Genomic DNA, 15088 nt, shown 5'->3' with positions numbered 1-15088 from the left:
TGTTTAAAGATAATACAAGCATGTTTAACACATATAGATTCCTTTCTTTCATGAAGACAAGAATATAAATTGGTGTATTACCTGATTCTGATGACTTTTGCATTGATTGGAATCAGACAGTGGTGCTGATAACGTCCGCATTTTCGAATGGAGGAGAAAAAAAGTCCTCCTTTCTGTCCAATACCACATGAAAGTGGTTGGTTTTTGGCTTGTTATTTGTCCAGCTTCCGTACTCCTTTGTATACACTTTACAAGAAATACATTGTCGGCAAACTCCGTAGCTTGCTAGCTTGTGCACCCCAGCTTTCTGAGACTTTTATTTTGTTAGCGCAACTGTGCAACTGTGCAGTCGGTCTTTGGAGTTTTGACGACAGGTACGGCGCCAGAGTCTGTTGAAATAAAGTGTTTCTCGCCTTCCTGCCGGTAATTTTAATGGGCTGGCAGCAGCCAGCGTCATCTCAGAAGACCTTCGGGTGCCGTGAATGTCAATCAAGTGACTAAAGTGACGTCATAGTGAAGATTTATGATCGCTCATTTTTAGGACTATTTTTTTAATGCCTGGCTGGTGATCGACTGACACACCCTCCGCGATCGACCGGTAGCTCGCGATCGACCGGTAGCTCGCGATCGACGTAATGAGCACCACTGGTCTAGGACCATATAACAACCTGCGTCGTAGATGTAGCCACTTACGGTTAAGGTAAAGGAGCATGTGTAGTCAAGTGACTAAAGATAAGTCAGTTAAGCTAGAACTAGCCAGCACCAGGCTGGATAATTCCTGTACGCATAGCAATTTTCTTAGAATAACACACAACTCACATAATGTGTTTTCTGTTGTGAATGTGTCTGGGGTAGATATGCATTCTACTGAGGTGGCAAATCATGATGCGTTCAGTCGATCGCAGCATCAAGCAAACAATCTGAAAATTCCCGTCGTATCAATTCCTAGATATGGTCGAAACTATTTAAAGTGCACTACGTATAATAAACGCAACATTATTAATATTGCTACTACGGATAATTTCAACAAAAACTCGTCAAAACAGCCCAATACTTATAATATGGGCTTTTTAAACATAAGATCATTGTCTCCCAAAACGTTATTAGTTAATGAGGTCATTAGAGACAACAATCTTAACGTAATTGGTCTTAGCGAAACCTGGCTCAAACCAGACGATTTTTTTGCGCTTAATGAGGCATCTCCTCCTAACTATACGAATGCGCATATAGCCCGCCCCCTTAAAAGGGGTGGGGGGGTCGCACTAATATACAATGAAAACTTTAACCTTACCCCTAACCTAAATAATAAATACAAATCGTTTGAGGTGCTTACTATGAGGTCTGTCGCACCGCTGCCTCTCGATATGGCTGTTATCTACCGCCCCCCAGGGCCCTACTCGGACTTTATCAATGAATTCTCAGAGTTCGTTGCTGATCTAGTGACGCACGCAGACAATATAATCATAATGGGGGACTTTAATATCCATATGAATACCCCATCGGACTCTCAGTGCGTGGCGCTCCAGACTATAATTGATAGCTGTGGTCTTACACAAATAATAAATGAACCTACGCATCGCAACGGTAATACGATAGATCTAGTGCTGGTCAGGGGTGTCACCACCTCCAAAGTTATGGTACTCCCGTATACTAAAGTAATGTCCGATCATTACCTTATAAAATTCGAAGTTCTGACTCATTGTCAACAAACTAATAATAATAATAACTGCTATAGCAGTCGCAACATTAATGCTGCCACAACGATGACTCTTGCTGACCTACTGCCTTCGGTAATGGCACCATTCCCAAATTATGTCGGCTCTATTGATAACCTAACTAACAACTTTGACAATGCCCTGCGCAAAACCATTGATAGTATAGCACCGCTAAAACAAAAAAGGGCCCCTAAAAGGCGCACCCCATGGTTTACAGAAGAAACCAGAGCTCATAAATTATCATGTAGAAAGTTGGAACGCAAATGGCTTGCGACCAAGCTTGAGGTTTTCCATCAAGCATGGAGTGATAGTTTAATATCGTATAAACGCATGCTTACCTTAGCTAAAGCTAAATATTACTCAAATCTCATCCGCCTCAACAAAAACGACCCTAAATTTTTGTTTAGTACAGTAGCATCGCTAACCCAACAAGGGACTCCCCCCAATAGCTCCACCCACTCGGCAGATGACTTTATGAATTTCTTTAATAAGAAAATTGAACTCATTAGAAAGGAGATTAAAGACAATGCATCCCAGCTACAACTGGGTTCTATTAACATAGATACAACTGTATCTACGACGGATACTGTCTTTTTGATGAAATAACATTAGAGGAACTACTACGGCGTGTAAGTGGGATAAAACAAACAACATGTTTACTTGACCCACTTCCTGGGAAACTTACCAAGGAGCTTTTTGTATTATTAGGTCCATCAGTGCTAAATATTATAAACTTATCACTTTCCTCTGGCACTGTTCCCCTAGCATTCAAGAAAGCGGTTATTCATCCTCTGCTCAAAAGACCTAACCTTGATCCTGACCTCATGGTAAACTACCGACCGGTGTCACACCTTCCCTTTATTTCGAAAATCCTCGAAAAAATTGTCGCACAGCAGCTAAATGAACACTTAGTGTCTAACAATCTCTGTGAACCTTTTCAATCCGGTTTCAGGGCAAATCACTCTACGGAGACAGCCCTCGCAAAAATGACTACCGTATTTTCCGCACTATAAGGCGCACCGGATTATTAGCCGCACCTTCTATGAATTACATATTTCATAATTTTGTCCACCAATAAGCCGCCCCGGACTATAAGCCGCGCCTACGCTGCGCTAAAGTGAATGTCAAAAAAACGCTGCGCTAAAGTGAATGTCAAAAAAACAGTCAGATAGTTCAGTCAAACTTTAATAATATATTGAAAACCAGCGTTCTAACAACTCTGTCCCAAAATGTACGCAAATGTGCAATCACAAACATAGTAAAATTCAAAATGGTGTAGAGCAATAGTAACATAATGTTGCTCGAACGTTAATGTCACAACACACAAAATAAACATAGCGCTCACCTTCTGAAGTTATTCTTCATTCGTAAATCCTTCGAATTCTTCGTCTTCGGTGTCCGAATTGAAAAGTTGCGCAAGCGTGGTATCCAAAATGGCCGGTTCCGTCTCGTCGAAGTCATCGGGAGTCAGTGTCGCTGTTGTTCTGTGAATCCTGCCTTCCGGAAAGCTCGGACCACAGTTGTGACCGAAATATCTGCCCAGGCATTTACGATCCACTGGCAAATGTTGGCGTATGTCGTCCGGCGCTGTCTGCCCGTCTTAGTGAAGGTGTGTTCGCCTTCGGAGCTGTGTGAAAAAAGCCACCCGGCCTCTTCGCGTAAACTTCCCTTAACCACTCGCTCATCTTTTCTTCATCCATCCATCCCTTCGAGTTAGCTTTTATGATGACGCCGGCTGGAAAGGTCTCTTTTGGCAAGGTCTTCCTTTTGAATATCACCATGGGTGGAAGTTAGCATGGCAAGCTAGAACCACAGTGAAGGATGACTTCTCATTCCCTGTGGTGCGAATATTCACCGTACGTGCTCCCGTTCCACAGTGCGGTTCACAGGAATATCAGTTGCTGTGAAATACGGTAGTAATCCGTGTGCGGATGGAGAGATTGCGTCTTTTTATGAACCGGATCGCTTAGTAGGAGCCATTTTGTGGTCTTTACAGATGTAAACAGGAAATGAAACGTACGGTGATATCCGCGCGTTTTTTCTTCTTCTTCCGGGGGCGGGCGGTAGCTTACAGTAGAAGAAGAAGCGCTTCCTGTTCTATGGGGGCGGGTGCTTACCTTGGCGGTTGCTTGCGTAGAAGAAGAAGCGCTTCCTGTTCTACCGGGAAAAAAGATGGCGGCTGTTTACCGAAGTTGCGAGATCGAAACTTTATGAAAATGAATCGTAATAAAGCGCACCGGGTTATAAGGCGCACTGTTAGCTTTTGAGAAAATTTGTGGTTTTTAGGTGCGCCTTATAGTGCGGAAAATACGGTAATGATCTACTGCTAACTATGGATTCTGATGCGTCATCTATGTTGCTGCTTCTTGATCTTAGCGCTGCTTTCGATACCGTCGATCATAATATTTTATTAGAGCGTATCAAAACACGTATTGGTATGTCAGACTTAGCTTTGTCGTGGTTTAACTCTTATCTTACTGACAGGATGCAATGCGTCTCCCATAATAATGTGATCTCAGACTATGTTAAGGTAACGTGCGGAGTTCCTCAGGGTTCGGTTCTTGGCCCTGCACTCTTCAGTATTTACATGCTGCCGCTAGGCGACATCATACGCAAATACGGTGTTAGCTTTCATTGTTATGCTGATGACACCCAACTCTACATGCCCCTAAAGCTGACCAACACGCCGGATTGTAGTCAGCTGGAGGCGTGTCTTAATGAAATTAAACAATGGATGTCCGCTAACTTCTTGCAACTCAACGCCAAGAAAACGGAAATGCTGATTATCGGTCCTGCTAAACACCGACATTTATTTAATAATACCACCTTAACATTTGACAACCAAACAATTACACAAGGCGAATCAGTAAAGAATCTGGGTATTATTTTCGACCCAACTCTCTCCTTTGAGTCACACATTAAGAGTGTTACTAAAACGGCATTCTTTCATCTCCGTAATATCGCTAAAATTCGTTCTATTTTATCCACTAGCGACACTGAGATCATTATTCATGCGTTCGTTACGTCTCGTCTCGACTACTGTAACGTATTATTTTCGGGTCTCCCTATGTCTAGCATTAAAAGACTACAATTGGTACAAAATGCGGCTGCTAGACTTTTGACAAGAACAAGAAAGTTTGATCATATTACGCCTATACTGGCTCACCTGCACTGGCTTCCTGTGCACTTAAGATGTGACTTTAAGGTTTTACTACTTATGTATAAAATACTACACGGTCTAGCTCCGTCCTATCTTGTCGATTGCATTGTACCATATGTCCCGGCAAGAAATCTGCGTTCAAAGAACTCCGGCTTATTAGTGATTCCCAGAGCCCAAAAAACGTCTGCGGGCTATAGAGCGTTTTCTATTCGGGCTCCAGTACTATGGAATGCCCTCCCGGTAACAATTAGAGATGCTACCTCAGTAGAAGCATTTAAGTCCCATCTTAAAACTCATTTGTATACTCTAGCCTTTAAATAGCCCCCCTGTTAGACCAGTTGATCTGCCGTTTCTTTTCTTTTCTCCTCTGCTCCCCTTTTCCTTGGGGGGGGGGGGGCACAGGTCCGGTGGCCATGGATGAAGTGCTGGCTGTCCAGAGTCGGGACCCGGGGTAGACCGCTCGCCTGTGCATCGGCTGGGAACATCTCTGCGCTGCTGACCCGTCTCCGCTCGGGATGGTGTCCTGCTGGCCCCACTATGGACTGGACTCTTACTATTATGTTGGATCCACTATGGACTGGACTCTCACAATATTATGTCAGACCCACTCGACATCCATTGCTTTCGGTCTCCCCTAGAGGGGGGGGGGTTACCCACATATGCGGTCCTCTCCAAGGTTTCTCATAGTCATTCACATCGACGTCCCACTGGGGTGAGTTTTTCCTTGCCCGTATGTGGGCTTTGTACCGAGGATGTCGTTGTGGCTTGTGCAGCCCTTTGAGACACTTGTGATTTAGGGCTATATAAATAAACATTGATTGATTGATTGATTGATTGATAGTCAAAATGAACCTGTGGGATTCTGCTTTTATACGTGATTAATACTGTAATTTGTTTTGTGATCAATTGCATGTATTAACACGTTAACTTTGACAGCCCTAATTAAAAGATTCATTATTATAATATTGAACTTAACAGTACCAGGTACAATGCAGTGAGTCTTGGCTTTGCCCTGTGGGCTGTTCTGGCTCTTGGACTGGGCTGGGATGCACTGGGCTCAATGGCTTTCACAATGGCTCTCAACTACAAACAGATGGAACTCTACCACGCTCTGCCGTTCTTCTGCTACCTCCTGGGAAAGTGTGTCAAATTGGGCCTGAGAGGTCGAGGGTGAGTCTTTTTATGTCTCTCCAATGCTGTGCAAGTGTTGCGAGTGATGAGTGTAGAATTTAGTTTCTTGTAGTCTGTTATGTGCATTCTGGGCTTGTGGTTACAGCTAGAAAAGCAAGCTGAAAAATATTTGTCCATAATAGATTCTTCTTTTGCCTTCATGTTGTTTTGACCTTATGTCACTTGGTGTAAGAAAGCTCAGTTCTCTCAAGCACCACAGAATTACTGAGGTAATCAGATTGGATGCTGTTACTCGTGTCTGTTTATCTAGTAACAATGTTCCAAGGACATTTCAAACAAATGGAGTGGCGGATTAGAAGGGTTGGTGGGAAGATATGTCCAGATGACATTTTAGCCATGCCCAAACTTTTCAGCTATGCTTATGTGTGCAGCTTCACTAGCAGCTTCCCAGCTACAGCTGACAAGATCACTGCAGGGTATGACCTACACTGAAGACTCAAAGCTGATGTGTGGCTTTCACTGCATTCCTCAAAAGGAAATCAAATCCCTAACCAAGGGCAGCCCAACTACCGTTGTGCCTCAGTTTTTGTTATTCATCCGTTCTCAAGGATTTGTTAAAAAACGGAAACAAATTTGGAAGTCCAAATATTCTTCTCTAGACACCCAGAAATGTTAACACAGAACACTTTTTATAGAGAATAAATTATTCATAGAGCACAACTTGTAGGCAAGGCAAATCAAAGTGCATACAATTTACAAGAATATGAATAAAATCATAAATTAAAATAAAATCCTCATCAAAATGTTGAGTGTAGATAAAATAGTTTAATTTGTATATTATCTGTTAATGGCTGAGCTTTTATGAATCATTATAACAGGATGCTCACATTTCATTCATTTAATGCTTTTTTTTTAAATTACTATTTTTGTGTGACACTCTTCTTTTTTTAGGTTGTTGCTGTTTCTGAAAGTCGCTGCTACAGTGCTGGTGACTTTTGCCCTCTGTTGGCTGCCCTTCTTGTCTGACCCTAGCCAGGCCTTGCAGGTGCTCAGGAGAATCTTTCCCGTGTCTCGAGGCCTATTTGAGGTACAACAGTTGAAAGAAAAGCGAGAAACCCACATGTCACAGATCTAATCTTTGCACCAAGAAAGCCTCTGTACTTTTATTGCACTTGTCTAAGAATTGTGGTTTGAAAACTAATAGGTTTCAAACAAATAAACAGGAGGACACGTGTGATCACATAACAACATTTCCAGGGAATTACATTTTATTCCCGAGAAACTTCATGCATTTGAAAAAGAATAATTGAATTGAAAGATACTGGAATGTTTTAATGAGAGGCAAGCAATGGTTCCTTGTGTCCTCCAAACAGTTCCATGGTAAACACAGTTAAGTCCTTCAGTCCGTCACTGATCAGAGAAGGATAACAAGAATCAAATCTGAGAAAGGTCAGGGGATCAGTTACACTCTATCTCTAGGAAGTGAAAGGATATGAGGAGAGTGTGGAGATGGCTTATTCTGAAATCTTAGATGTAAGGTGTAGGTTCTCATCAGTACTGTTCTAGTTTGACATTCTAGGGATTCTTTTAGCTAACAAATCTTATGGCCAGTCTGTATTATTGGCTGATTAAAAGAGTGGTACAAATTCATGTCAGACAAAGAATGCGCTTCAGAAAACATGTAACAGACTCTTGGTGACTGAAAAGTTTCATAACTTTCATTTTGCATAATGATGTGGCGTGGTACGGAGTGGCTCGGTTGCTAGAGTGCCCGTGCCAGCATTTTTATAGTCTTTGGTATGACTCGGCCTGGGTTTGTACTCAGAACCTATCGATCTCAGGGCGGACACTCTAACCATAGCACTTTGCTTCTAAAACTTATTGCTCATCTTTGGGTTTGGGCTCAAAAATATAAGTTTCTGATCATAATTTTTCCCAAAGTAATCGTTGTTGGTTCTCACAAAATCTGCTTGATTAGTTAGCATTGTTGTTGATGGGGAAGGGAGCTGTGGTTCTTAACGCTACGTCACGGATCACGTGAATGGCTTCCTCATTAACTCTCAAAATGGCTCGAGAATCTCTCTGAGGTTGATACTGTTTTGGTCATATCTATTTATTTGCAAAATGTAAAAGTATTTTGATGTCATAAATCAGAAATATATGTTAATAGCTTCAATATAGAGGCAACTTGTTTTTCCACTCTACTGTTACTTTAAAGGCATATAGTAGAGCTGGTGCCTCAATCTACGTGCACATTGCGTTCCACGGCCAAGCACATAACCCAAAACACTGGTATCTCAAATCAGCCTATTAAAATGTATTACAATGAATTTAATCTGTGCTTGACCCCACCCCATACCCCCACAAAAATAACACAATTTAAAATGTCTTAAAAAAAAAAAACTTGGACAAAAAATATTATTTAAAAAACATTACCATAGCATGTAATACAAACAACTACAGTAATCTTTCTAAATGTAATAGTATTGTACAGACATTTTTTAGAGGACCGGACTAATGCGGTGTCTCCTTTGGGCTGCTTCTTCGTCTGCTTTTATTAGTTATTATAAGCTACTAGTTTCTACATTTCTCTTGTGACATCTGGCAACACTGTCCATTGTGTAACAAAAGGAGCTAGGAAATCGCTTATTAAGTTCCGCAGAGGCGTATTTGAGTGATGAAGCAGAAAAGTCAGTGTTGACAACAAGTGATATGTATGTCTGTGTACCAAAGCTAATGCTCGACCATCCAGTTTGTTGAGTCAAAACTAGATAGAACTAACTGAAGCACGTCAAACACAGCATCTGAAACTTTTCAATATTTTTATGTATAAATGTTCATCGTTTGGATGTGTGTGGCTGCATTTTGCGAATGCTGGCTGACTTGCCGGTTAGGCTGCTAACAGGTAGGATGTATTTTCAAGTTTGTTTCTCTAAATTTGTTTTTCCACTTCCTTTATTTTGCTAAAAAAAAATGTTGTTCCGATTAGTATGGTTAGAGGGCCAGGATTGTATCGATTTCTTTGTTTCTTGTGTAAACGAAGTTGGAACAACAACGTGTAATAGTATATTATCCCTTTATTGCTCAAACGGCACAGCCCTGTTACAAATATTACTTCAACCGAGAGTGAAAATACTCGTAACTCAAGGTATGCTTGCAATTTAAAGCAACACAAAAAGCTGCGAGACAGCTCTAATCTCACATTGCTCGTAAGTCTTTGTAGTGCATTCAAATGAATATGGGTTGAAAATGATTTGCAAATCATTGTATTCCGTTTATATTTACATCTAACACAATTTCCCAACTCATATGGAAACGGGGTTTGTACCATGGAGTGTGGTCTGAAAGGATAAACACGGTAAACCGAGGGAACACTGCACACAGACATTTCTTACATGGGTAACCAACACAAGATGCCAGAGACTGTGATGACACTCAGACAGGCTGCTGGGGGAACATTGTCCTTAACTGTGAAATTATGTGTGCAAACATACGCTTTGTGTAAAGGGGTGTGAAAGTTTGTTGGGGACGGCGTGATGTGGTGTGGTGCTTGTGGCAACTTCTGGGAGGGAGCGGTTGTAAGTTTACCCACTGAACTACATTCTGGCATCTCAGATTGCTGCCCGCTCACAAAAAAAATGGCACCAAATGCTTCTCCCTGTGAAATTCCAACATAGCTTATAGGTGACGGTGCAGCACCAATTGCTGAAGAGCCTGCCCCCCTTCCTGATCATGTGTTGCCTTCAGGTGGTGTTCAAAAAAATTCCCATGGTGGTTATTTGGAGAGAAAACAGAGAGGGCTGTAGTTTAGACAGCGAAACATTGCACAACCCTTTGCTGACGGGGCTGCCATGAGGGTCTACACAGCTGTGTTGTGAGCAGCTGTAGCATGGAAGGGAGACAGAAATAAGATGTCTGGTTGTGGCCCGACACTAGAGCATTTGTAGATTATAATAACCAGATCACATTTTATTAATTTGGAAGTGCTAAAATCATTAATGTAATAATTTGAAATATGTAATCTATTAATGTATACATGTATTACTTTCACTGTGTTTTTGTTTTGCAAATTGTCTCCAACTCGTTAGACACAAATTAAGTTTCTCTGGGCTGAAGGAAATTACTATTTCCTCAGCTGACATTTAATCAGCAAATTAATGAATTAATTTCTAAACTCAAAATCTATAATCTGAATTATTTACACTCTGGCCTAGCATTTACAAATAAAACTGTCTAATTCTTAATTCATTCTTCCTTGAAAACGTTCATTATTACATTATGTTCTATGGTTGGTCTGTAACTGCTGGTCAAGGGAAAACTACTCTCTCTACATGACTTTTGATCTTATGTCCCACAGTTTAGAAATAAGTCCCATGTTTTTCGGAGAGCGTGTTACTTACCATACATGTCTGAACTGTACTTTGAAACCTGTGTACTAGGAATGTTCCCAGGAATTAATTTTTCCCTTTCCGGAAGGGAATGTATGTCACTTATTTGCTTTCTTTCCAAATTGGACATCAGAGTCATATAGTAATTGAGTTTGCAAAGACATAATGACATGTTAAAAAAAAATAGAGTATATGAACAATAAATGGTCATTGCAAAATGTATTGCACTAGTTAAATGTTCTTGAATGTGATGACAATCATTTGGCCTGTCATCACAGGCGGCGTGGCTCGGTTGGTACAGCGGCCGTACCAGCAACTTGAGGATTCTTGGTTTGATGTGAATGGGTGAATGTGGAAATAGTGTCAAAGCGCTTTGGTGGAAAAGCGCTATACAAGTATAACCCATTTACCATTTATCAGTTGTCATTCAACCAAGTTGTGTACTTGTGTGGACAGGATAAGGTGGCCAACACATGGTGCAGCTTGAACGTCCTGATAAAGATTAGATCCATTCTGTCCGGTGACTTTCAACTCTACCTCAGGTAATCCGTACATCTGTTCATCAAACCTAATCTTCTCCACTTATTCTTCTTTCTGTGATTTGTCTCTTTCTTCTATTCAACCTACCTGTCTTATGTCGTGAATCCTTTTGGTGGGAAAGCCAAGCCTGCCCAAGGGTGTGAATACTGTGAACGAGTGAGCTAGGAACATCTTGTGGGGACCCTCTGAACATGAAGTCAAAGTTGTTTTTAGAATGTGGCGACAAGAACTTTGGTGTTGCTCTTGGAGTTACTGAAAGGAGGTGTGTCAAAACAAAGGTTAATCCTTAATGTCTTTATGATACAAGTTGTCCTGAAAAAGAACCAGGTGTCAAATAAGCATCACAGGAAGTTTTTGTATTTACTATTTGAACAAAAGCCGACATCCTGTAAATCACTGAGAGGAAACAGTTGATGTAACAGTTGTGTCATGGAGGATTGTGTTTAAATAGCTCAACACCCTAAATATAGGTCATATGTTTCCTGCATGAGCATGATTCTGCCAGACTGTTAATTCCTTGGCTCAAGTCAGACCTCCTTGACTGTAGTGAATTTTGAATTTCAAACAAATGAAAAACACTCCTGTCTTTTGGCACTGTATTTAAAATGTACGCAAGTACATAGACTTAATCCACTCTCAAACAGAGTGAAATGCCACGCTTATTCACAAGACACTTGCCGTTGTTTAGAGTGAGCATACTAAATTACCGCACGAGAGTAGTTCCATGTCTGCTCAACTTTACACAACTATTTTCTATTTCTGAAGCACAAACACGTTGTTGCCCTGATACCTCAGCCAACTGACAGACCACTCGACACATACTACCACCTAATCACACTCCTCTCACTCCCCCACAGCCCACCCCCAGTAGGTGACAATTGAAGGGTTAAACTAATGGTCCCGAGAGAGGGGTCCAGTGTTTTAGTGCTCTTTTCTTTGTAGCTAGAACCTTCACTACAGGGGTAAATAAAATAGAGGATCTACAGTCAAATGATACTGTCAATGATCAACATAGTCAATGTTTGGAAATTGATATCTACTAATTGCTCTCCTGATGTGAAGCCTTGTCAACAGATTTTGTGATTCTGGAACAAAACTTTTTTTCTTACAGTAGAGCCAACATCGGTAACTTGCTGCATCTCAAGACCGATACCGATAATGTATTTGATAATACATATATATTATTAATTTTGATTTAACTGTACCTGTGGATATTTTTATTATTCAAGTAATTGTATTCTCAGGGTATTTATTTACTTAGTCCGTTGCAATAATTAAATGCTCTCAGAATAATGACCTGAATGAATGAGAATTTCCATACGCCTGTTTCCGAACATTTTGGGATTTATACCCTAAAATCATTCAGGTACATTAAAGGTTGGCTCAAGAAGTTGCAGACTAACAAAACCACCTCAGGGTCAACCCGAGCTGTAGGCAAAATGTGATGTAACTGGAGGTTAGAAAGACTCAAACAAAGGTGGATTTAACAAACTGTACATGGGGATTTCTACTGACAAACGGCAGTATCTTTAACAATGCTAAAGGGTTGGTCTTTCAGCAATATAATTTTAATAATGAAATCACAGATCGCTTTAGCCACTGGTTTTTCATTAGCAAACTTTTGCCATTGGAACAAGCACCACACCATTTCTTTGCAACTGGGCTTTTAAAACATGTGCTTTTCTTCCATTAAGAAGGTCAAATGTGTGAAATTCCCATCGACAGTTTTTCATGCTTTTTTTTATTGCCAAAAGTTCAAACTGTGATATATTTGTCAAATATCTGATTTTTACACATTTTCAATCGGTATGCATGATCAAAAGCTGTATTGTAAAAGTCCCCTAACCATCTGATGCAGTTTGCAATTTACAATAGCAATTTTAATTTTCCATGGACAATCCTTGCTTGACACTTGAATGTTTGTCCAATCTGCGCCCAGTTGAATGACATTTACTATGTATATGCACGGTCACAAGCTGGCATGTCAAATCATGTAATGTGAGCTGAGATTGTGCACCAGTATTCATTTAATGTGGAAAATCAGATTTAAAATCTTCAAATCTTTGTAAAATCTCATCAGATCAGGCTGGCAATGTGTTGTGCTGATATAGAATATTTTCACAGTTTGGTCCCTTGGAATGAATCTGAATCATCTGAATATATGTTTTGATTGGGTTTTTATGTTTGTTTGTTTTCAGTATGGCCTGCACTATTTTAGCAGTCTTACCATCCTGTATCCAAGTGTTGAAAAAACCCACCTTCTGGCAATTTAAAGTGGCTATGGTGAGTGATTTAGGCACAGTCATCCATCCATCCATCCATCAACCCACTTACACACCCATCCATTGATCCATCCATCCATCCATCCATCCATCCATCCATCCATCCATCCATCCATCCATCCATCCATCCTGACAAAACCTACCTTCTGGCAATTTAAATGGCCATGGCTCGTGATTTAGGCACAGTCATCCATCCATAACCCCCTTAAGTTCACACATCAGAATCAGAATCAGCTTTATTGTCATTACGCAAGGTAACGAGATTGAGGCCATTCCATACAGTGCGATGTGTGCATGCTAGAAAAACAATGTGCAAATATATAAAAATATAAAAAATGTAGAAGTGCAATGAATATGGTGTGAAATGAATATATACATGAAAAAAAACAAAAAACAAAAACAGGGTGGTTGGTGGAATGGGTTATTGCACCGAAGAGAAGGCAGTTATGAGGGACAATGGGGCAGTCCGTTCAGGATGGTTATGGCCCTGGGGAAGAAGCTGTTCTTTAGCCTGTTTGTTTTGGTTTTAATGCACCTGTAGCGCTTCCCAGAGGGCAGCAGGTGGAACAGGTCAGAGCCAGGGTGGGTGCTGTCCTTGATGATGGCACTGGCTCTGTTGAGGCAGCGGGAGGTGTAGATGTCCGTCAGAGAGGGGAGAGGGCGGCCGATGATCTTCTGAGCCGTCTTGACCACTCTTTGCAGCCTCTCCCTGTCTGCTGCAGTGCAGCTGCCGTACCATACCGTAATACAGTAGGTCAGCAGGCTCTCGATGGACGAGCGGTAGAAGGTCAGCAGCAGGTCAGGCTTCAGGTTGTACTTCCCGAGGACTCTAAGGAAGTGTAGCCGCTGCTGAGCCTTCTTGATGATTGATGTGGTGTTGACTGTCCAGGAGAAGTCATTAGAGATGTGGACTCCAAGGTACCTGAAGGTGTGGACCCTCTCTACACGCTCGCCGTTGATGTAGAGGGGGGCAGGGTCGGTGCTGCTCCTCCTGAAGTCGACGATGATCTCTCTGGTCTTGCTGGTGTTGAGAGCGAGGTTGTTCTCCGAAGACCAGGCCGTCAGCTTCAGGACCTCCTCTCTGTAGGCAGCCTCGTCACCCCTGGAGATGAGCCCGACCACTGTGGTATCGTCGGCGAACTTGACGGTAAGGTTGTCACTGTGGGCCGGACTGCAGTCATGGGTGTAAAGGCAGTAGAGGAGGGGGCTCAGCACACAGCCCTGTGGGGAGCCGATGCTCAGCGTGCGGGAGGATGAGAGGTGCGGGCCAAGTCTCACATTCTGGGGTCGGTCCGTTAGGAAGTCCCTTATCCAGGCGTTTGTGAGAGGGGGGAGGCCAAGAGTGTCCAGTTTATTGCAGAGTCTGTCCGGGATTATTGTATTGAAGGCAGAGCTATAGTCCACAGAGAGCATCCGGACGTAGCTCTGCTGCTGCTCCAGGTGGTTCAGAGCAGAGTGGAGAGCAACAGCGATGGCGTCCTCTGTGGACCTGTTCGCCCGGTATGCGAACTGGTGGGGGTCGAAGTCTGGAGGGATATGGTCCTTGATGTGCTGGAGAACAAGTCGCTCGAAGCACTTCATGATTACCGGAGTGAGGGCCACTGGTCGGTAATCATTCAGGCTGGTGATGGGAGACTTCTTCGGCACCGGGATGTAGATGACTTCAGGCAGGATGGGATGACTGCCTGAGCCAGGGAGAGGTTGAAGATCCTGGTGAGGGGGGGAGCGAGCTGGTGGGCGCACGTCCTGAGCACCTTTCCAGGTACTCCGTCTGGTCCGGTAGCCTTCCTGGGGTTCACAGCCAGGAGCACTCGTCTGACACTGTGCTCCTGTACAGTGAGTGGAGTGGCGCCGGAGCCCGGTGGGGGCGGG

The 15088-nt window shown here is 42.3% G+C and overlaps 1 protein-coding gene across 5 annotated transcripts in view; it reads left to right on the top strand.

Moving 5' to 3' along the window:
• alg6 (ALG6 alpha-1,3-glucosyltransferase) overlaps nucleotides 1-15088 on the top strand; it is a 494479-nt gene that overhangs the window by 390121 nt on the left and 89270 nt on the right. For all 5 annotated transcript variants that reach the window (XM_072914667.1, XM_072914666.1, XM_072914665.1 and 2 more), the window contains 4 exons: nucleotides 5860-6045; nucleotides 6958-7093; nucleotides 10851-10936; nucleotides 13133-13217. In XM_072914667.1, the coding sequence (XP_072770768.1) occupies nucleotides 5860-6045; nucleotides 6958-7093; nucleotides 10851-10936; nucleotides 13133-13217 (493 nt within the window). The remainder of the gene's footprint in view (nucleotides 1-5859; nucleotides 6046-6957; nucleotides 7094-10850; nucleotides 10937-13132; nucleotides 13218-15088) is intronic.

The sequence above is a fragment of the Nerophis lumbriciformis genome, linkage group LG14, assembly GCF_033978685.3.
Source record: "Nerophis lumbriciformis linkage group LG14, RoL_Nlum_v2.1, whole genome shotgun sequence".
Taxonomy (NCBI): domain Eukaryota; kingdom Metazoa; phylum Chordata; class Actinopteri; order Syngnathiformes; family Syngnathidae; genus Nerophis; species Nerophis lumbriciformis.
The sequence above is the reverse complement of the archived record's forward strand: the minus strand, read 5'-3'. Positions and strand labels throughout refer to the sequence as shown.